The 23140-nt window shown below is 35.1% G+C and overlaps 3 protein-coding genes and 1 long non-coding RNA gene across 9 annotated transcripts; 2 read left to right on the forward strand and 2 right to left on the reverse strand.

Annotated features, from left to right (window-relative positions):
- Nucleotides 2496-3189, reverse strand: LOC18782083 (60S ribosomal protein L27). Its single transcript, XM_007215076.2, has one exon. It carries the CDS (start codon nucleotides 3116-3118, stop codon nucleotides 2711-2713), a length of 408 nt encoding a protein of 135 aa, XP_007215138.1. The 5' UTR covers nucleotides 3119-3189; the 3' UTR covers nucleotides 2496-2710.
- Nucleotides 7091-8140, reverse strand: LOC18783223. The gene is made up of 2 exons (XR_002270630.1): nucleotides 7782-8140; nucleotides 7091-7593 (listed from the first exon to the last, which is right to left on the reverse strand). It is a non-coding gene; the product is annotated as an uncharacterized LOC18783223 (long non-coding RNA).
- LOC18781932 (UDP-glycosyltransferase 82A1) lies at nucleotides 13010-15839 on the forward strand. Its single transcript, XM_007217553.2, has 2 exons — nucleotides 13010-13862; nucleotides 14817-15839. Exons 1-2 carry the CDS (start codon nucleotides 13370-13372, stop codon nucleotides 15752-15754), a joined length of 1431 nt encoding a protein of 476 aa, XP_007217615.1. The 5' UTR covers nucleotides 13010-13369; the 3' UTR covers nucleotides 15755-15839.
- Nucleotides 17512-22740, forward strand: LOC18784248 (OTU domain-containing protein DDB_G0284757). 6 transcript variants are annotated; one of them, XM_020559098.1, is made up of 12 exons: nucleotides 17512-17742; nucleotides 17816-18011; nucleotides 18269-18748; nucleotides 19681-19757; nucleotides 20312-20366; nucleotides 20628-20702; nucleotides 21035-21108; nucleotides 21228-21276; nucleotides 21907-21991; nucleotides 22073-22101; nucleotides 22226-22282; nucleotides 22410-22740. In XM_020559098.1, exons 3-11 carry the CDS (start codon nucleotides 18581-18583, stop codon nucleotides 22235-22237), a joined length of 624 nt encoding a protein of 207 aa, XP_020414687.1. In that variant the 5' UTR covers nucleotides 17512-17742; nucleotides 17816-18011; nucleotides 18269-18580; the 3' UTR covers nucleotides 22238-22282; nucleotides 22410-22740. The 6 variants fall into 6 exon arrangements, with proteins under 6 accessions (XP_020414687.1, XP_020414685.1, XP_020414683.1 ...); XM_020559096.1 differs by lacking the exon at nucleotides 22073-22101 and having other exon boundaries at nucleotides 17519-17742; nucleotides 18269-18462; nucleotides 18548-18748; XM_020559094.1 differs by lacking the exon at nucleotides 22073-22101 and having other exon boundaries at nucleotides 17519-17742.

Consider the following 23140-nt stretch of genomic DNA (forward strand, 5'->3'; position numbering starts at 1 on the left):
TCCCATGTCAAATAAATCAGCATTTGAATATTGTTTGTTTGGTTGGATGCAAACATCTAGACCATTCAAAATTCACAAATTCCGGGAATTTTTGTGGCGGCTTGCAGCTCTACAAGCCAGGGTTCCACTCTCATTATTCATTTTTTTCTTTTTTAAAAGAAAAATAAATAAATACCTACTACTTTGATTACTATAGGCGGAGAACTATATTCATCGTAAAAGATTTTCACTTGTGTGAGTTTTTTCTTATATCATGGCAATTCATATAAAGCCAATGTTTTTTTTTTCTTCTTACCGCCCAACGCATTTTTTCAATCAGAAAAAAAAAAAACAAAAGATCTATGGCATACTATACAACACAATGAGATTTAGTTTGCTTGCCAACGGATTTTACTTCAGTGAAAAAAGATCTTGATTTGCAAACGATCTCAGGTTTGAACCTCCATGTATGTGTGAGAAACTCCCTCCCCTTAGAGTTTAAATCATCGCTTATATTCAAATTATTGCTTAATCTATAAGCAAAACCTCTTGCTTCATCAAGAAAAGAGAAGTACCGAATCAAATCGGCTGCATATCTCTGATGTCTGCCAAAATGGAGGAGGAAAGGAATCTATGGTACTCCATTCTTCTTTGTTTCTGTTTTTCATTGAGGGCCGGTTATCTGACTCATGCATCAAATGATGTATGTATCTAAAGCCTCTTCTCAGTCAGAACCAAGAATCTACTAAAGCCTCTTCTCTAATTGGGTTTGTCCACTAGACACGCAAGACAAGTTTTTTTAATATAAATTTTTCCTAACGACCGAACGACATTGTTAAGTCTTATATCTCCTTCATAACTTGGGATTTATGAAGGGCAATGTCAATACTGAAAAAGTGCATGGTGGTGGGCCAAAATATAGGGGAGACTCAAAAGCCAGCCAGATAAACCATTCACATCCAATCCACACACCACTTTCTAGCTTTTTTACTGCGGCACATTAAGTCACCCACCCAGAAAACATCCCTATCGCATTGTCTTTTCGCTTTCTTTTCCTCCAGCCACTACTTCTAGCTCCTATACGTCATGTGCTCTTTAAGGGAATTCAACACTATTCTTAGGTTATTGGGTCATGGGTTGATTCGTAATTCAACCCTTCAATGAAAATCCTATGAATGGTACTTGTTCAAAGCCCAATAGCAAATGGTCCTTGTTCCAAGTTTTTTGGCCATGCGTAGCCATCAATCAGAACAAAGATTCGATTAGGCAAGCATTCGGAAAATTTAACAGGCACAGCTAATGATCTAGAAATAACCGATCCCATTGCTAATGATTTGTTTGCTGACATAACAAACATGCAATCTGGCCCGGGTTCTTGCGTGATCAAAAGCACCGCATGAAGTCTAATATTTGCAACATCAAAGCAACAAAAAAAATTCAATCAAAAACTTAATTCAAAAGAAAACATCAACAGCATCTGCACTGTCCAGCTGAGCACAACATTCCCGTCCACGTCGATGCTCAATTTCGAGAACATAAAAATTAGTAATAACTAGATTAGCAATACCCACTCTAAGCAGCATACCATCAAGAAGTCACAACGCCTCATACAAGGGCAAAGAGGATAAGTAAATTACACTATCCATACAAACACAAACAACAAGTCCCCTTGAACAACAAAAATCATAACACACATATCAAACATTTTGCATAAGGTTGGGTCATCTATCACTAACCAGTAACTCGACAAGATCAGCTTAACCCTACAGTATAACTCTCTGAGTTGCTTCATGTACATTTCATTCATAAAAATTTGACAAACTGAGACGAAAAACACTAGCCAAAAAACCAGCAACACTAACGCCCCCATCAAGATATTCATGCTACAAGCCCTTAACAGATTATGGAATCAACTATATTGGCCAACAACACTCAGTAAATAACTCAATCCACCACATTAAGCTGGAAACTCTAATGACACGACATATTTAAAAAGCTAAACCCTTCATAATCATTCGAGATTTAAAAAGCACTTATTTACAAACAAACAAAAAAGTTCAGAAGATGCATACTTAAGATTAAAACACTTGACTATTTGAAAGTTGTAGTAAATAGTAACTAAAACTTTGGTATCTAGAATAAATTTGAACCAAACATTTGACATAACACCTGGGTGTTTAGGTTTGTTTTATTACTAAGGTAACAAAATCCAAATGGGAACATATAACTTTCACTAGAGTAGGCAGGTATATATAATTCGTATACAGGTCAAATGCGTTTAGCATTACCAAGTGACTCTTCAACTGATACTTAAGTATACAGGACAATTTCCTATACAAAATCCAAATGATCTGGTGCAAAAAGCACACCATCTATGCACAAAATCAGCACATCTAGCTGCACAAGATAGACTGAAATCCAATCTATACGAACCCCAAAACGAAATTGTAATCCAGAAGCAAATCACGAAATACCAATTGCAGAAAATGAACATATCAAGCAACACAGATAAGCAATGAGGATATAAAATCTCAAGTAACATAGTAAAGCAAGAAATGCCAAATTTAACATTTTAGTAATAACAAATCTAATTGTTTAACTAAGCATTAATGCATAAATCCATAAAAAGTCTCATCCACACAGATCCTAAACCATTTTCAATCCAAAATTAACTTGAAAAAACAGAAGACAAAATCAGACCCATTTCCAGCACGACGCCGTTCGAGCTCCCTCAGAACCTGAGCTTGGTGAAGAACCACCTGTTCTTCCCGGTCTTGAACCGCTCCTCGAAGCGCTTCTTAGTCTCCTTCAATGCAGTCACCTTCTTGTCCTTGGTCGCAAAAGCTTCAACGTTAACGACGTCCTTGAGATCCACATCCAGGGTGTAGCGAGTGGGCATGAGGTGCTGGTAGTTCACGAGCTTGACGAAGGGCTTTACCCTGGATTTCTTGGCAGTCTTCTTCGCCGAGTCCTTGCGGATAACCTTGCTGGGATACTTCTTTATCCCCGCAACCAAACAGTGGCCATAGGGACGATCGCGAGTGCCGTCGTCGAAGGCGCGAACGATCACGGCCTTGCGTCCGGCGTAGCGGCCCTGGAGGATGATGATGGCCTTGTTTGGCTTCAGAAACTTAACCATTGTGCCTCTCTCTTCTCTCCTCTCCCTCACTCTCTGGTTTCGGCCAAATGTGGTGTGGAAAAACCCTAAATGAGCGATTATATAGTTATGGCGGCTCAGCGAAACCCTAGGTTTAGGTGGATCTGGGCTGACGAGAGTTTTTGTGTTGGGCTTTTAGGACTTGGACTGGGCTGGCTTACTATTATTTTATTTCTCTTGCTTAATTGGAGCACATCCAAAAATATAAAATAAACTTGGAAAATAAAAATGCAGTGTATTTTGTTATTAATTTTGGTAAAAAAAAATTAAATCATACAAATTGTAAAATTATTTTTTTCATTATTATTTTTTTTAAATACAAGTGATAATCTAAACTATAAAGAGAGAAAGGTTTCTCACACACACAATTAATGACGAGTTTGTCTAAACTAAGATGTTATAGGAGTTCAAATCTAAAGCTACTGGTCTGCAAGTCAATACCATTTTGCATTGATCTAAATTTGTTGGCTATTTTCATTATTACATTTAAAATACTAAATAAATTTTAAAATTTTAGAATATTGCGAAAATAAAACGGAATTACGATGAAGATGACAAAATGTAAGTAATGGGCTAAGGAAATATGGCATTCAGTTTCTGGATTTGGTTTTGAATATGGGAAGGCTTAAAGCTGGGGGTTGCGGATTCTATTGCTCTCGGCCTTTTATGGTTACTATTTGGTCCAAAATGAGTATTTTTTTTTTTTTTCAAATAGTAAGGTTTCATTCATTTGTCAAAAGTTACTGACTCGAGTGAATAAACGTGACCTCATAAGTTCTAGAGACCCAGTCTTTGGTTTCTTTTTAGCTCTAAAACTTTTATTTCTTTGAAAAATGGACTAAGGGTTAGATAGAATAGAGGAATTGATTGATAGATTAGTTGAATAAAGTATTGACTAATCATCTTTGGATACTCCATATTTTGGGGAGAATTTTATTTATTTATTTAGGAATAGATACTTTATTAGAATAATAAGCACCATAAGAATGTAAATAAGATAGCACTGAAAATAATCAATACTATTCAAAACCCAAACATGAGAGACATGAACAAATGTTATTTTTGGGAGATTAAGGAGTGAAAGTTTGTTCCTTGTGTTGTTATTGTCAGTAATAACTATCGCTTGTAAAAAAATCACAAGTTTCTGGAATAATGTGGTTCTCTATTGTATTTCAATATATTCGACTTGAGAAAAAGTCAACAATCGAATATTTGTTTTTCTTCCTATTTTTTAACACAATTTTGGACACCAGCACCCCATCTACCATGTATTTAAATGGTATCCAAATTCTTAATAAAAAAACAGGTATCTAAATGAAATTTCTCTTTTTTATTCTTATACAAATTTTTGAGGCGACTTAGTTGATCCATGATTTATCTTTCATATCAAGTGGGAGCAAACAAAAAATATGACTATAATTCAGTAGACTATTGTGGGAGGAGGTGGGCCGAACAGAATCATGGCCACCCATAGTTATGAAGAGAGCTTCTATAATGAAGGGCTATGTTGAGGGGGTTTAATCTAGTAGTCCAATAATAATTTTATACTGAATCGAACGGCTATAAAGGATCCCCTTATTATAACCCCTCATTTATTATGGATGTGATATTTGTTATTACTATGATTTGGGCATCACTAAGCTCACATGAAGCTCTATTATTAATTTTGTTTGCTCAGCACATGAAGCTCACAATAGAAGGCCCAAGTCTTGCATATTTAAGGGAACACTCCCTTCATTTGTAACCTAATTTGTTATGCATTCTCATCTTACTTTCTCAAAGGCTCTCAAGCATATGTGCAATATAACAACTGTCTACTTCTAGTTATTATTTCTTTCAGTTCAAGGAATGCAATCAAGTAGCTTATTTTCTAGTAAGGCATGCACTTAATTGTAATACTATACTAACTTGAATTGAAGAGGTTCCCCTCTTACTGGAACCAATTGTACAAGATGATATTATTGTACCCACTTAATTGTTATCAATGATTTCCTCTTTTAAAAAAAAAAAAAAAAAAAACTCAACGTGAACGTATCAATTCGGGTGAACCACGATATATCTGTAGTGTTTATGTGTGTGTTTCGTGGCCTTATCTCACAATGTTGATTTTTTTATTTAAACGGAATTTGTACAAAGCATATTAAAGAGAGTGGGCAATGGGGGACCAGATATACCTCATGCTTAAGGCATGAGTTTCAAAAATATAAATGACAAGTTTGTCAAACACGCTGGCTCGGTTGCTTTACACTATCAACGGCACCAGATATACCCCATTTTTGACGTCACCTAATGTTTGAACATTGACAAGTACAACAGAAAAAGAGCACGATAATATTGTGTATTATTAAGGGATTAAATCTGACCATATTACAAAGAAACAAATCCACCATCAACACTAGAAAGAAGAAGAACCAAAAAAAAAAAAAAACAGTAGCAGCCAGATATCTGAAATGAATAACAATTATTATGCAACACAAAAAACTAAAAACTAAGAATTGTAAAAATATAAATGATGATGATCAGAGATTTTGAGATTATTGGGTGGACTTGTTTCAATCAAAAGCAAGCATCCAACACACAACAGCAACACAAGGCAGCACAGCAGCCCTTCCAGAAGCCATCACCCTTTGACTTGGTTTCTACAGGAACAGAGTTCTGAGGCTCATCTCTTGTTGGGTAGCCTGCAGGAGGTGGAGGGGCTTGCACATGATATTGCTGGGCAGAGTTGAAGGTGACAGGTAGCTGGCCAACTGAAAGTTGCAGGTAGTTCGCCAACTGAAGGTGGCAGTTTGCCAACTGCACCACGTCTTGTGGTTTAACACTTTTTATTTCTTTTAAAAAGGGGTTGGATAAAACTTTTCATTGACTAGAGACTAGGGTTAATAGAGGCATTGATTGACGGATTAATTGAATAAATTATTGACTGATCATCTTTCAATATACATGACTCGAGAAAGAGTCAACTGTCGACTATTTATTTTTTGGGAGACTTTGGAAAAGGCCAAAAGAGAGAGAAATTTTTTAAAAGAAGCCAAAATGGACAAAATTGCCCTTTTTTATTTTTGAATTTCCTAAGGAATCCTTTGTATTTGCATGTCTTTGGTTTGAAAGTTGAGAGATTTTTGTCTTTTTTGAAAAAGTTTTGATTTTTTTCAGAAGTAAAAGTTTTTTTGTGGCTAAAACCTAAATTTACTTTGTTTTTCCTTTCATTTTTAATGCAATTTTGGACAACAATATTTTTCTCTACTCCATCTACCATGTATTTAAATGGTATCTAAATGAAATTTCTCTTTATTTATTTATTTATTCTTAAACAAGTTTCTGAGCCGGCTTAGTTGATCCACGATTTATCTTTCATATCAAGTGGAAGCAATGGGTAGCACCAAGATTTTTTCTATAACCAATTTTATTCAAACAAAAAATATAACTATAATTCAGTCGACCGTTGAGGGTGGAGGTGGGCCAAGCCTTGCTTATCTAAGGGCACACTCCCTTCGTTTGTAACCTAGTTTGTCATGCACTCTCAATTTACTTTCTCAAAGGCTCTCAAGCATGCGTACAAAGTGACAATCGTCTATTATAGTGAAAATAACCACACAACAATTATAGTGAAAACAATCATACAACTCAACGTAGACGTATCCATTTGGGTGCACCACGATATATTTATAGGATTTATTTGTGTATTTCGTGACCTTATCTCGTTCACCTAATTTTTGACGTCAACAATATTAATAATTTTATTTAAACGGAATTTGTACAAAGCATATGAAAGAGAGTGGGCAATGGGACCAGATATACCTCATGCTCAAAGCATGAGTTTCAAAAATATAAATGACAAGTTTGTCAAACACTCTGGTTTGATTGCTTTATGTTTACTCGTATGATCTTCATATCCAATTGATCACCAACAACTCTCACCTAATGTTTGAACATTGACAAAAGGCTTTAAACTAAAACAGAAAAAGAGCACGATTCTGTATTATTAAGGGATTAAATCTGACCATATACAAAGAAACTAATCCACCACCACTACAAAGAAGAAGAACCAAAAAAAAACAGAAAAAAAAAAAGTAGCAGCCAGATATCTGAAATGAATAACAATTATTATACAAAGATGATGAGAGTTGGACAATCCGGAACTGTATCCAATCTACATGGTCTCTTCTTCAGTATCACACAAAAAACTAAAAATCAACTATGAATTCTATAAATATAAAAGACGATGATCAGAGATACTGAGATTATTGGGTGGACTTGTTTCAATCAAAAGCAAGCATCCAACACACAACAGCAACACAAGGCAGCACAGCAGCCTTTCCAGAAGCCATCACCCTTTGACTTGGTTTCTACAGGAACAGAGTTCTGGGGCACATCTCTTGTTGGGTAGCCTGCAGGAGGTGGAGCTTGCACCTGATATTGCTGGGCAGAGTTGGGAGCTTGGGCAGGGTATGCTGCTGCTACATGAAATTCATCAAACAATTGTCAATAACCATATTCAAAGACATCTTTTTTCTATATTGTTGAACAAAAGTTCAGAACTTTAAGCAACCCAGCAACAACAAAGACCAAACAAATGAATTTTCAAAGTGTTTTGTGTACCAAGTTGCTAAAAACTAGTAATTGAAGTGCAGAAATTCAGTACCTGTGGAATTTGTTGAACTCATCTTTGAAGAAAGGCTGTGAAATTCAAAAGAATATGAGATGTTGGGTTGGGGTTTAGAATGAGAAATACTTGGAAGGTTTTGAGTTACTGGTTTAGAGATGAGAGATGATGATATTTATAGTAGAGAGGAGAAGCAGACGCAGATGAGAATGGCGAAGAATTGATGGAGTGGTTGTTTCTTAGAAGGTGGTGGTGGCTCATACGCGGGCGGCTAAACCGCGTGGGGCAGAATATCAAAGCCGATTAACACAAGGCAAATCCACATTTATACTAATTAAATACGACCAAGGCTGCAAAAAGGCATATCTCTAATTTATTTTACATAATTAATGGTGATGATCTTTAATCAAGTCGAAATGGTGGCGTGTCTTGTTTGTTAATTCTTATACTACAAGATCTTGACACGTAATTTTGGTTCAATATTTCAACCTTACGTGACTCATATAAAAAATCAGACCCCAAAAAATAAAAATTTCCTTATCTGTTTTATTGGTTTTCAATTGAAATTGTCCATGAATTTTTGTCTGAGTATCATTTTAGTCATTCAATTAATTTTTTTCATTTTAAAAGTCTTCTGTCAAAATCTGTCATTATTGCTGACAAATAATGAGATAATACAGTTATTTTTGGGTAGGAAATATTCTTGCTCATCACTTTAACTCAAGACACCATTTTTTTTTATACTTAACATTTGTTCATTGGCATAATTATTGTTAATTTTTTACTTTGATTTATATAATCATTTATGGACATATATCAAGTGTTGAGAAGGATAATGAGCAAGACACATAAATATCCCTGAACCGATCCCTCCTCTCGAGCAACAAGACACCGGTAATCACCTGTTACTATCACCTGTTACTTAAGAACAAGGCTAGATAGATACCCAAATGGACTTGTATTAATATTCACATGCTGAAAACTCATCAATATTCGTCCTCACAGGCGAGAGTGGGGCAGGTATTATCGCATAATTAAATTCTTTCCTTTTCAATACAGAGATGGAACGACCTTCTAGCGTTTCCATTCAACGTTAAGAAATGAAGAATAGGAAGGCAAATAGGTCAAGAACTCAAGGCCATCAAGGAATCAATTGAATTGAAATAGAAATATTATTTATTGTAAACCTATTTTCACTTAAGACGCAATGGTTGCTGTAAGATTAAAGTTAGTAGTTGATCTGCTTTGCTTGTCGGTTGGTCTTCTTCTTATCCAATTCTTTCTGTTTCTGTGCCCACCTTAAAACAAACGATTGCTTTCTGTCGTTTGGTCGATTGGATTATTTTGTGTTAGAATAATAAGATGACGGGCTTCCTCAAAATACGACATGTGTCGCAATTCTTGAACCATGTAGATAATTGGGCCTGCTGCAAATAAGACAAGAGCTTGGGCCTCACATGCAACTCTTAAGGCCTCTCTTCGGCTGTACCAAATTTCATGGCCCAGAGTCCTGCCCAGTGGTATTGTGGGTAGATATCAATTACGTGGGTCCAAGGATTCTATAGTGAGAGTCTTACATATCGCATTTGGGTAAGACTCACGTAAAGGCGACCCTCACTATAAAACGATTCTATGTCGAACGGCTATGGTAGTGTGTCCGATTTCTTGCACCGTAAATTTATTTTGCTGTAATTTTGAGTAGTTAAGAATAGTTTTTGTACATATACAAGAAATGTGACGACAATTGCTGTTGTGGGTTTTACTTTCATAGTGCTTAAGAGATCTTTGCCTTCGACAAGATTAAAACAGCAACAAGTTTCCTAGGCTGTTTTGGTTATTGGCTTGAACCGAAATTGTGAAGCTTTTGAACACTTCAAATAAACTTCTTTTTTATATAAGCGATGTTTAAAATACTTTAAATTACTCTAAACTACAAGATATGACGATACACTATCATGATTAACTGATGTGAGCAAACCAACATCATCTTCTTCAAATAAAATTTGGCTTATGAATTTTTTTTTAAGAAAAGGGGGATGATAAAAGGACCTATCTCTGAGGTTCTAACTGTAAGTTGCAGGAAAAGATGCACTTTTCTCTTTGCCTTTTGCCTTGGTTGCCAAAAATACAATCCTATTAGCAAATTAATAATTAATTTGATTTGAACTAATTAAGGTTGAGGTTTACAACTCACATGCCAATTGTATCCCCAGATACACTTTTATGCAAGAGACTTCTCGTGCTATTCTTCTTGGTGGGTGGGTAGGGTTTGAGGTACAACCCACAGCCAGCTACAACTTCTTTGCCAACATTACGTACGTTGCCATGCCTTTCATGATAAACACGTTTATTTTTCATCTTCTTTGTGGTGGAGACAAAAAAGACATCTTAAATGTAATAGTATGGCGGATGGACCGCATGGTAATATTGGCATTTTGCCCCAAGTTTAATGCCTCCTACTTTATGTCTCTTTCCCTTCCAAAAGGTCTTCTTCCCTGGAAACGAGAAAAGTGTGCATCAAGTAAGCCTAATATTAAGAGCATTTCTAACAGACTCTTTATCCTCTCATCCATAGTTACTTTGGCTAAAAAGAAGGAAAATTCTCCTCCAATAGATTTCCCACTTGGCTCTCTATTTTGGAGAACCAACTTTTAGCTCTCTACATTAGAGGTGGGCACTCAAACCGGCGAATTGGAAATCTAAGCCGAACTGCACTGGAAAAAAACCGAGTTGACTAAAAAGTCAACAACCGGTCAAAAATTGAACCGGACCAGTTTGGACCGATTTTGGATTTGGTTCCATGTCTTCAAAAATTGGACCGGGCCGAACCGAACCGGTCAAATTAAAAATATATATAATTTTAATATATATTTATATTTAATACTATATTTTTAATTTCACCCAAAAAAAAAATATTTATCAAAGTTCAATTTCAAAATATATCTTTTTTCTAACTTTAATATTTATTTTTACATGAAATTGAATAATTTGTTAATTTTCAAGTAAAAAAATAATATTTCAATTGAGAATTGGATTAAAAAATAATTTTTATAATCCGATTCAAAACCGAACTGGAACCGAAATCGGTTCAACCCGAACCTGATCGTTTTTGAATTTTTTATTAAAATCGAATCGAACCGAACCAAACCGGATGAATAGTATCAAATCGGTTCTAATTTGAGGCAAAAATCGGTCCAATCTGAACCGTGCCCACCCCTACTCTACATGTAGAGAGGAGGAGAGAGAATTTGGCTAGGAGGAGAGAGAAAAAGGGGGAGAGAGATAGAGACATTTGGGAGGTTAGTGAGGTTGGGTTATACTTTTTTTAATAAATATATTGGATTTGCAAGAGAAAGAGGAGGAAAGAGAAAGAGAAAATAATAATAAAATATTTTAAATTAGCCAAAATAGAGAACATTGTTGTAGGAAACACCTTTTAAGTGGTTTGCTATAATAGCTTTCTAGCTATTTTAGCTAGAATTCGGCTAAAATTTGGAGACTCTCCTGGAGATGCTCTAAGAACATCAAATTTAATTCCTAAATGATATATCATAAAATTTAAAGTGGATTTAGATTTAAATCAACACACATTCATAGACGTATCAATTAAATCAATCTAATTATAATTTGCTATCGTGACATCTAAATTACAATTCGTTTCGTGCTTACTCTTTTATTACTCGTTGTATGTAGTTTGGTGGGTGGAGGCTTAGAGCCTTCTCCTTAACAGAAATTACGTTATGCTTTCATTAAGAAGCACGCTGGTGTTCCACATGGAGAAGGAGTTATATGTGGCGCACTAAAATTGGCGTTTTGCTTGAGTTTCATGCGTTTTACACTTCGCTTTCCACCACTCAAGTCGGCAAGCTTGTTTGCCGCAGCTTCCAGTTTTGAGTACAAAAAGTGGTCAAAAGATTTTCCAAAATCAATGGTTTTTAAAGAATTTTTTTTTAGTTATTATTTGGATTGTTCGTGATTCTTTCTGAATCAATTCAACATGCTGTTGTATTTGATTATTAGAGAAATTTATCCATATTCGACGCATATATAATTACTTTATACTTTTATTTGTTTATCAATAATACTATCGCTTATTTTCAAAAGGTTTTTTTAAAGGAACAAAATTACCTGGTATGAATATCATTTTATCCCTAAATCTATGATCACTATAAACATTTAACATTATCCGTAAATCCCACACAAGACAAAAGGAAAAAGGTGAAAGCAGCATATCATTGATGGATGAAGTAGTTAAAACCTAAAAGGGTGTGGTGTGCATCGAAATTTACGCACGTGTTGAAAAACACTACCATGACAAGATCAAAATATATATGGTAGTGTTGTGGGTGGTCCTAAGCCTAACTTGAGCTCCATTGGACAATGAATGCATGCTTAAGAGGAGTTCACATCCACCTAACTAAAAGTAGGAATGATAGAGCAATACAAAAGATGAACAAAGAAGACTTAACTGCAAATTGGTATTTCATTAGGATTTTATATATTGAAAGAAGACTTGATTTTTTTAATAATTGCAATTAGACACTTTGTAATTAGAAGAAAAAAAAACCACAATTTGTTTTTACATTTGAACGAGTTTCTTGACTTTCCAATATATTTAGGCCCCGTTTGGTTCATGGATAGAATTTCATAGGAAATCATTTCCCATGTCATTTCCCAAGGGAAAAGGAAAAATCATTTTCCATGTTGGTAATGTTGGAAAAATAACCAGAAAAATACCACTTTATTTCATTTCCCATGTTTGATTTGTGCAAGAATGTAAAACAAACTTTGTTTAATTTTTTATTTATATTTATGTTAGAAATACGAACTAAATATTGATAAAAAGAAAAGATATATGAACTAAAAAAAAAAATTACATTTAATGCTATCCTATAATTCTACATTTTAAATAAGGACAAAATGGTCATGAAAAAGATATATTTAATGATGCCCTTAGTTTTCCGGTAAAATGAAGTCCAAAGGGGGTGGAGGGTTCCATTTTCTCCCCTTTTTTCCCATGTGCCAGGCAACCATTAATCCCCTGCTTGGACTTACCAAACATGAGAAATCATTCCAAGTCCCATTTCCCATGAACCAAATGCCGCTAAAGTTTATAGAAAGACAACTCATTATATCTTCTTTTAATAATAAATAAGTTACATTTCAATGTTAATTTGAAGTTTTGAACTTAGGCTTCTTATAAGTTATTATTTTAGCTTTCTTGTCAAATATATGTTTGTTCCTATTAATTAAACTTGTAGGAAGTAGCTAGTGATCAATATGCATAATTTATTTTAGTGAAAGCATGACTTCGATCCTACTAAAGTGTACATTTTTTAAACTGGAAACAACCAGAAAAAAAAAAAAAAAAAACTTAATTAAACATTATTTTGAAAACTAAATTCAAAGGAGAGAAAGGTCTATTATATTAAACTGTACTAATTTTCTTTGTTCCAAAAGGAGTGAACATGAGGTAGGCTTATAAATTATAACTGTACACATCATGAAGCACATGCCTAGTTGACTCATCCTCCCCTATCTCCCCTCTCTATAAATATTGCCTTGGTTTAGACTCTGAGATCATCACTTCAATAACATTTAAGCTTAAGAGAGAGACAGAGAGAGAGATGGGAAACATGAAGTGCATAAAGAGGTCCAATTCCATCATCATCTTGGTTCCCTATCCAGCACAAGGACATGTCACTCCCATGCTTAAATTAGCCTCAGCCTTCCTCAGCCATGGCTTCAAGTCAGTGCTGGTCACACCAGACCACATTCACAACCAGATTGTCCCAAAGGTTGAACAAAACGACAAGATTTTGTGCATGCCAATCCCAGATGGACTGGACAAGGACGCCCCAAGGGACTTCTTTGCCATTGAGAAGGCCATGGAGAACACCATGCCAGGCCATCTGGAGAGCCTTGTTCATCAACTTGATCATCATCAGGATGGTGATCAAGTGGTTTGTATAGTTGCTGATTTGTTGGCTTCGTGGGCCATAGATGTAGCCAATCGCTGTGGTGTACCTTCTGCTGGGTTTTGGCCTGCGATGCTTGCCACATATCGCTTGATCACTGCCATACCAGACATGGTCAGGACAGGTCTCATTTCTGATACAGGTTAGTTTTTGCTGATATATTAATATTAGTGTGCATGATATCATCTTGAGTGATCGTTTGCCTTTTTACTTTCTCATTTTTGGTGTTTTTCTTTTTCTTTCGATACAAACTATAGTTTAAATAATTCTAATTTACAAAAAAGGGATTCGGATTTGGGTGTAATGGGACTGGCACACTGCTCTGACTAACTCTCATAACCCACATCTACATCCCCCTTTGATGTCTTTGATCAATGTCTTCAAGTTTCGCATTTTTCTAAGAAAAATAATATTTTTATTTGTGCCACATAAACATACACATGCCATATAAATATATATATATATATATATTATTTATAATATATTGAAGTAAGCAAGTTTGGACAAGTGATGTTGAGGACCAAAATGATACCTAGTCTTCCCATAATGTTGTAATTAAAGCTGTAAATTATTGACAAAATTTTTGTTAATAGACTTAATATTTTATATATTGTGAGTTTAGTATATAAAATTTCCACTAGATCATATTTTTTATAGCAGAAAATGTCTCATGAGTTCTAGTATTGTAGTTTGGTTGACTGCGGTGAACAAAAAAAATGTCAATTTGTCAATGGAAGTTCACATGAGATGGGGATGGGACTTGAATGCATTACTGATCCAGGCATGAAAACTTCATTACTTAGTTGGGCATGACATTATTGTAGTTTTAAGTAACCAGGCACGTGCCATACATTAAAGTAAGCTAATTAACTTTGTTATTGTTAATTAAACTTGATTAGTATAAAGGCTAACAAAATCATGACTTTAATTAACAGAATCACATATGTGAATTGTTAATTAGTATGATTAGATTAGAAGTCAGATTCACTTATGCCATTATTAATCACATCCATAATTTATCTATATGAGTCGGACCATAAAATAATGTGTTCAGTAAATATGATAACAGACTTATGTGATATTACTATATTTGCAGGATTTCCAAAGCAACTCGGTGGTGTATGCTTACCTAATCAACCTATGCTCTCTAGTGAAGATCTTCCCTGGTTGATTGGCACCCCAGCTTCAAGAAAAGCAAGATTCAAATTTTGGAAAAGAACCTTGGATCGATCAAAAACTCTTCCATGGCTCCTTGTAAATTCTTTTCCAAATGAATATTGCACCAATGGTGAACAACAACTTGATCATCATCAATTGGTCAAGATGAACACTCAAGCCCAACAACCACTGGTTTTCCCAATTGGTCCTCTGAGCAAGCACACAACAATCAAGAACCCTAGCTTTTGGGAAGAAGACACAAGCTGCTTAACTTGGCTAGACAAGCAAAACCCTAACAGTGTAATTTACATATCTTTTGGAAGTTGGGTAAGCCCCATTGGAGAGGCTAAGGTGAGAAGCTTGGCATTGGCACTTGAAGCTTTGGGGAAGCCATTCCTTTGGGTGCTTGGGTCTTCATGGCTTGGAGGGCTACCAAATGGGTACTTAGAGAGAGTGTCAAGGCAAGGCAAAGTTGTTTCATGGGCCCCACAATTGGAGGTCTTGCAACACAAAGCTGTAGGGTTTTATCTCGCACATTGTGGCTGGAACTCAACAATGGAGGCCATCCAGTGCCAAAAACCCCTTTTGTGCTATCCAGTGGCTGGGGACCAATTTGTAAATTGTGCCTACATTGTCAAAGTTTGGAGAATTGGGGTGAAATTAATTGGGTTTGGGCAAAAGGATGTGGAGGAAGGATTGAAAAAGGTGGCGGAGGATGCTGAGATGAGCAACAGGTTGAGGAAGCTAAATGAAAGGACCATGGGAGATGAGGCTAATTTGAGAGCTGTGGCTAATCTCTCTGCCTTCATTGATGATCAACTTAAGATATTAACACTAGGGTTTTCCTCTAATGGTGTTCATGATTATGATTTATAGCTTATTGTATCTTGTTAATTATGTAATTTAATATGTAAAGAGAGAGTATAAATCAATACTCAGTAGTGGAATTCCTTCGTAACACATTGATTTTTTTTTCTTGAGAAATTCTAAAATTGCATTCATAATTCAGTCAAAAAAGCCACTAGCCACAAATGGCTAATACAAACTAGTCACAAATGGCCATTACAATAATGGAGCAGTTTGACATCAAAATTAAGACAATTTAGTGCGCCTCCTTTAACGATCACGCAAGATCGAAAAAATTCTAGCATAGGTATCCCAACTAAGATTGCAAACTCAAAATAATTTAAAAAAGATAAAGCTTGAAAAAAAACCCAAACATAACAATACAAATAAAATTCTCACAAAGAAGAAGTGAAAAATCCTCACAAAAAGAGAGAAGAAATCTACACAGAAAACCTAAAGATATGTGACTTATTCCAAACATAAAGAATTGATTAAGAATTGGTTTATATAATTTATAAATGTACTGACCTGTACCAGCTCACCTACGCCTGGTTCATATCCTTTTCAAATAGATAAACTAACTAAAATTAGTTTATTGTTTTGAGTGTCGTATGCTAATACAACTTACAAGTCGGCAAGTTGGTCATTTGGAACAAGAATTCGATAGGTGTGAACTTGCAATCTTGGTTGTTGACTCCTAGAACTTCTTAATTAATTACATGAGTACTATTTTATCTTAGTCGACAGTCCAAAAAAAAAAAAACACACACACACACAGGGGACTTATTGAGAACCTAGTTAGAAATTCGCGTATAATACTTGTATTATATAAGTAAAAATATTTATATTTATATTTTATTTCTAAAAAATACGGTATAGTACATGTTTTAAAAAATCAAACCTTAGATTTTAATTATGTTATTAAACTAATTTGATTGAAAAAAAGGGCATAATTATACTTAAAGACTTTTTTTAGATTGATATTTGACAAACTTTGGTTGGCAAAGCCTCAATTAATGCATATTTGTCGTTACAAGTAATCTATATAAATGTTTTTGGGTTAATTTCAAACTCTCACTCTTAAGGCATATTTGTCATTACACACTCAAATGTAACAATTATGTACTCTTAAGGCATATGTGTAATAATCCGATCATAAATTAAGATTTAATTATTAATTTATTCAAATAAAAGATAATTTTTCTCCAGGAATATTTTAATAATTTAAAAGTTTTTGTTGGTCAAGTGTGCTAGGCACCTGCCAAGTGTCGGACACGCACAAGGTTCGGCTCGGATTCCAAAGTGAAATTTGGGTTGAGTCCTATCTTATGTGTCGTTTCGATATCAATTGAAGGGTATTTTCGGGCAATTAGTGTCTTCCGCAAGTACTTTTGTTAAAAAACTATGACACATTTTCTCCAAGTTAGGGCGGGAAGACACCAATTATTTGAAAATACCCTTTAATTGACATCGAAAGAAGCGAATAAGTGAGAGCTAGTCTTGTCACTTAGGCAATGAACGGAAATTTTGATGGCCGGAACTTGATTGCATAAACTTAAAAATATTAAGGTACATGATTGTTAAAATTGAGAATGCAGGGACAAACATGCATGAGAATTTAGGAAACTAAATTGAAATTAACCCATTTTTATTTATTTGAAAAAGACATTCCAAGTAATGGTTCACACGGTTTATAGAAGCCGTCCGATGTTGTACTTGTTTTCGTGTTGGTTTCTAGTCGGAAAAGGGAGAATGGCGTTTTATCAAAGAATCCCACCCCACTCTTTCCTTCCCGGTCTTTTAGTTATTATTATTCTTTTTTTCTCTGACCCTTCTTTTCCTTGGAGTATCAACTTGTCAAAGTTGCACAGTTCCGCGTTTCTAATAAATTTTGGATGAGCCCAGTCAAAAATTGAAGAGTAAAATTTGATACTTCCCCAAAAACGATATCTTTCCTTCCTGGCTGTCCAGCTGTGATCTCGTTTGCTCTTTTCTCCACATTACACACCTAGACCTAGGTAATTTTTCATTTTCTTATTATATATATATTATTTTCCTTTGAGCCTTATTATATTCAGTTGCATATCTTAGAGTTCATCCAATCTGCTGTTTGGTTGCTGAGAAAGGAGGACAAGAGAAAGCTAAGATTTTGGATCTTCCCTGTTTGTTGATTTGCTTCTGTGGATTGCAGTTCAGCTGAACAAAGTCATTTGATCCTCAGCTGAGAGGTACAAGATTGAACACAAGAGAGATAGAGTATTTTCTCCGCAACTGAGCTTAGCTGCAGGTTCTTATTCTCTTTACCATTAAGCATCTCGGTTATTGTTTATTTCAATAAAAATTTGTACTTTTCAATTACTTATATTCCTTTTTTAAATTTAGTTCATTAGTGTTGCTGCTATTAAATTGCTTTCCTTCTTACTTTATGTGCCGTTTGGCTGCTGAGAAGGTGAATTGAGATAGATAATCAGATTATGTCATCAATCACTGTGTTTTGTATTAGTACAGAGAAATATCTGAATTTGTTGACTAATTCAATTCCAGTAAGCTTTGTCCTTTCAAGGATTTGATGAAAGGAAAATCAAGATGCAGACTTTTCGTTTCATTCCTTTTCCTATGTTTTCTCCGCAACCAAACAGAAGATAAGTGAAGGGAGAAAAATGACATCTCATTTAACCCTACATTATTCTGAAATTTTTGTGGGTCCTAGCTCGAGTTAGGATCAACCTCTCATACGGGTATACTGTTTAGAAGAAGGGATCATTTTTGGATTATTCTAATGAGTTAGTTCATTTAACTATAATAGTTTGGCATGTTCTACAGGGGTGAGTTTGCTATCCATTTACTTGATATAGTATGAACGGAAGCTACAGCAATGCAAGTGCGAGTTCAAGCTCGAGTTTAAATAGCAGCTCCCATGACGCAGAGGATGACCAAGCAATTGCAACTATGTTGGCAGAAGACGAAAAGCTCAAAATTGATCACAGGTTGGGGAAAAGGCTCTCCCACTTAGATTCCATTCCGGTATGTTCCTCACTAGTCATTATATCTACTATGTTTCGTCTTCCCTGACTAAACGATTGTAAAATTCTTCCGCCTTAATGCACCTTGTATGTATGTATATATAGGTGCAGATGTTTGTCTGGTGTGAACATATGTATTTATTTGTTGTATCTAAAAAATAAGCCCATGATTGATTTTTCTCTATTGGTTGTTATGAGCGGAAACAGCTAATGTGTGATTTTGAGGAAGCAAAGAATAAGCTAGTCCAAAAATCTGCTGAGGTGATTGGTTTGTTGCAGAGTATTTCTCGAAGTTTGAAACTGAAGTGTCATTACTACTAGCTGGCCTTGGGTCACCATAACACATCTAAGTTATCTAAAGCAATAAGAAAATTTCAGTGAATGGCCATAAGTATGTTTTTACGCAAGAAAATGGTGCATCTACAAAATAGTGATGTGTTAACTACTACACGCCCTTTCACATTCCAAGATCATTGGGTTGATCTTGAAGTTTCACATCTTTTTATTTTATTTTTCTTACTTCACTCAGTCATCTACCTACTAGAGGAAGGGGAGCTGGAGGTTTTGCCTATATATGCCTTTAGACATAAGTTTGTGCTGGTGTAGTGCTTGTAGTATGGGATATGAAATCTTATTGTACCATAGATGCTTGGCTTTTGAGAACCACCTACCCCTCATACACAATTGATTGGTAGTTGTGTTGGAAATGAGGAGACATTTTGCTTACTACATTAAGATATCACTTCATTGATTCTTGCTCCGTTTTACCAGATGCGTTACTTACTCCTTTATCTTAAAATAAAATTATATTCTTTCCACCTACTGCCTTGAATACTGCATAATTCGATGGGATAACCTTGTTGTTCGCTTGACTGAAAATTGGGTAGCTTCTGGGTATTGACTGGATTTATGCGTGGTTCACTGTGTTTGCAGCACACTCCTCGTGTTAATGGGGAGATAATACCTGACGTGAATGATGCTACCCAAGACCATGAGCGGCTGTTAGAAAGGTTGTACTTTGTGAAATGAGCTCTCTACACGCTTTCTTCTTGATTGTTTTGTTGCAACCTTGCTACTTTTCAACTTTCCTGAGCTTTCCTTTATTCAGGGCTTATAGTAGGGCTTGGATTTGAAAGTGTAATTTGATCATGGCTTATATTGCAACTTTTATTTTTTCAAAACTAACTTTAAGAAAAAAGAAAGGATTTCTTTCATGAATTACTCATACAATAATATTCTGGTATCCTAGTTGCTATATGTCAGTAAACTAATGAGAGATGGTAATCGGAAGACTCATGAATCGTCGATTCAAATTATATCTCAGGGTGGATAAGTTATTCATTAACAGAAAAAAAAAAAAAAAAAAAAAGCAAGATCCATCTGATAGAACAAATACAATCATAAATCAAATAGAAAAAATTACATTCTAGTCTGCCCATATCATGTAAGACGCGAAATTGTAGTTGTCACCAAAACGTATGCTGTGTACTTGGGTTCGTAAATGGATGAAATGATAGCAGGAAGAATCATCGTGGTTGTAATATTTTCGTTTTGATTGATTCAGGTTGGCTACATATGATTTATCTGAACTGCAAATTGAGGGTGATGGAAATTGCCAGGTTTGGCTACAATGAATGATTTATCAGCCTATTGTTTTTTTAAATTATTTTCATTACATTCTTCTTTCACTATATAGATTGAAATGCGAACGCGTACCACATGTATGTTGTTATCATTTCATTTTATTTGTTTACTTGGGTTAAGTCGACGTAAACTTAAGTTTGCCTCATACCTTCCTTTTTTTCTTTACGTGTTTTTTTTTGAGGAGTCAAGGGGTTGCTGCGTTATGATTGATAAAATATTTGTTTAACACGCTGCAGTTTCGAGCATTAGCAGATCAGTTGTTTCGTAATCCAGATTACCACAAGCATGTACGAAAACAGGTGGTAAAGCAGGTATGGCTGACGAAACTCCTCCAATGCATTCATTTTCCTTATTTTAGTTACCCTACCCCACACCACCACCACCACACACCCCCCCACCCCCCCCCCTCCCCCCCTCCCCTCTCCTCTCCTGATAGGAACTTCTTTACATCAGTTTAGTTATTGTAGGCTTGATGGATTAGAAGATTGTATTCTTTAGCAGTTATTTTCATCTATCAGTGGTATTGGATATGCAAATCTTATTACCTCACTGTATATGAAATCTGTGGAGCTTAATTCTGGTTTCATATTTTCTTTATATTAAGTATTTCTTATTATTTATATAAAAATGTTTTATGTTTCAGCTAAAGCATCACAGAAAACTCTATGAAGCTTATGTCCCTATGAAGTACAGACACTACCTGAAGAAGATGAAGAAGTTAGATTTCTGCTTTCATGCCTATTGATTTTTTACTACAAAATTTAAGATATGTTGTCATGTATCTAACTGTTACTAAAAGTTAATTCAATTTTTTACAAAATACTAAATGGAACTAGAGCCGGGGAGTGGGGAGATCATCTTACCCTTCAGGCAGCTGCAGATCGAGTAAGTTCAAATCCTCTCCTTTTACATCTGGTGCTTTTGAGGTCACTAAGTGAAAATACTTGCTTTCTTCTTTGCCTCACCATTATCATGTCAAGGTTTAGTAGTTCATCTTATGTATGATGTAGCCACATCGGTGTCCCCTTATAGATGAGAAATGAATCATATTACAAATCATAAGAATCAAGTAATAGATGGGAAATTCGATAAAAAGAAGAAGTAATAGATGGGAAACAATTAAACACCACTTACATGGAAAACTTGGTCTCTTGAACCTCACTTATGATCTGTTCTGCTCTTGCACCTTGTCTTGTGAGATTTCATGTATAGGTTTGCAAAGAACTTCTTCCTTTTCCATTTTCTAGAGTTAAATATAGTACCATCTGCAGAATCATGACCTGAGTCGATAAATTGTAATTAGAAGCTTCTCTTTCGTATGTGGTTGTGATTTGATAGTGGTAAAATGCAGTTTTTGTGAGATTGAAGTAAATAACTAAAAAAACATTGTTTCTTTGTATCTGTTAAATCTTTTGGTTTCTCTGTTTATTCCTATGTTTTCTTTTCTTTCCCACTTTATTTATATTGCTGAGTCCTACAGTGGTTGCTTTCTAACAGTTACAGATTCTTCTGTAGTTTGGAGCCAAAATTTGTGTAATCACCTCTTTTCGAGACGCTTGCTATATTGAGATCCTTCCTAAAGACAGGAATCCTACCCGAGGTTTATCTCATTTGCTTACTTTATCTTATCTAAATTTAATTATAGTTTGCTTTTTGAAACTTGAAAGAAAATGCGTAACAGGCAAGTTGGGCTTTTCAACACGTTCGATGGTAATAATGTCAATTTTTGCATGGAACTACACATTTGGATTGGACCTGATGCAGAACTTGATGTCAGTTTCTGTTGAAGCTTTGCATGATAAACTCAATGAGGTCCCTCTTGTTTTTGTTTCAGAGGTTTGGCTGAGCTTTTGGAGTGAAGTGCATTATAACTCATTGTATGCAAGTGCAGGTGGTGAACTAAACCATTATTTACTTGTCCTCCTCATTTGCAACATTTTTTCCTTTCTTCTTGACGCTTTGGTCTTGGTGCCGTTTAGAGATATAATCCTCTGATTCTTTTACAAATATGTGTACAGATGTTCCGACAAGAAATCCCAGAAAGAAGCATTGGCTGTTCTAGATCTAGGGTTATTTCAAATGGTCATCAGTTTCGGATATATACAAGTTATATATTAGTAAGTATACTATGGTCATGGGCATTGTAACTTGGTGTAAATTAACACGAATTCCAAATATTTCTTTCAAAGTTTGTCTCTGTATGCCCAAAATTAGAATTTAGATATCTGTATATAAAAGTTACAAAGGATCCCCTAGCTTTTCAACGACATTGTTACCACAGGATTCTTGTATAAAGAGCATGAGCCATGCAGAAATTGGGTTCCTATTTCATTTGCAAGGTATTGTTTCTTAATTGTGGCAATGTGTTACATCTTTGAGTTCCAGAAGGAAGAGGTACTTACATTGCCAACAACAAAAATAAGTGAAAATTTTCAGTTTTATTTTTGGTGAGATTGAGCCGAAGCCTGACGACAAAAATAACAAGATAAAACTAGTTTTTGCCTAGTTTTTACTCAAACTAATAGCATTAGCAGCTAGGACTTCGGAGATAGGATATGTAAATTTCTACTCAGACTAATAGCATTTGCAGATAGAACATCAGAGCTACACTGTACGTTTATGAATTCTTTAGTACTTTTAAATTTCTAAACGTGAAATCATTTGGGTGTCTTAATTAAATTTCTCCATAATCCAAGAGCCCGTTTAATAATGTATTATACATGTACACAAGTATTTCTCATGTTTAATA

This window comes from Prunus persica, chromosome G3 (genome assembly GCF_000346465.2).
Source record: "Prunus persica cultivar Lovell chromosome G3, Prunus_persica_NCBIv2, whole genome shotgun sequence".
Classification (NCBI taxonomy): Eukaryota; Viridiplantae; Streptophyta; class Magnoliopsida; order Rosales; family Rosaceae; genus Prunus; species Prunus persica.

What these genes read in the sequence shown, in the direction of transcription:
- LOC18782083 (XM_007215076.2), bottom strand. Translation starts at nt 3,118, where the DNA reads ATGGTTAAGTTTCTGAAGCCAAACAAGGCCATCATCATCCTCCAGGGC.
- LOC18781932 (XM_007217553.2), top strand. Translation starts at nt 13,370, where the DNA reads ATGGGAAACATGAAGTGCATAAAGAGGTCCAATTCCATCATCATCTTG. An exon ending in AGGTCTCATTTCTGATACAG is followed by an intron (nt 13,863 to 14,816) that starts GTTAGTTTTTGC and finishes CTATATTTGCAG; the next exon opens with GATTTCCAAAGCAACTCGGT.
- LOC18784248 (XM_020559094.1), top strand. Translation starts at nt 18,581, where the DNA reads ATGAACGGAAGCTACAGCAATGCAAGTGCGAGTTCAAGCTCGAGTTTA. An exon ending in TTCAGGCAGCTGCAGATCGA is followed by an intron (nt 21,277 to 21,906) that starts GTAAGTTCAAAT and finishes ATTCTTCTGTAG; the next exon opens with TTTGGAGCCAAAATTTGTGT. An exon ending in AGACAGGAATCCTACCCGAG is followed by an intron (nt 21,992 to 22,225) that starts GTTTATCTCATT and finishes TTTTTGTTTCAG; the next exon opens with AGGTTTGGCTGAGCTTTTGG.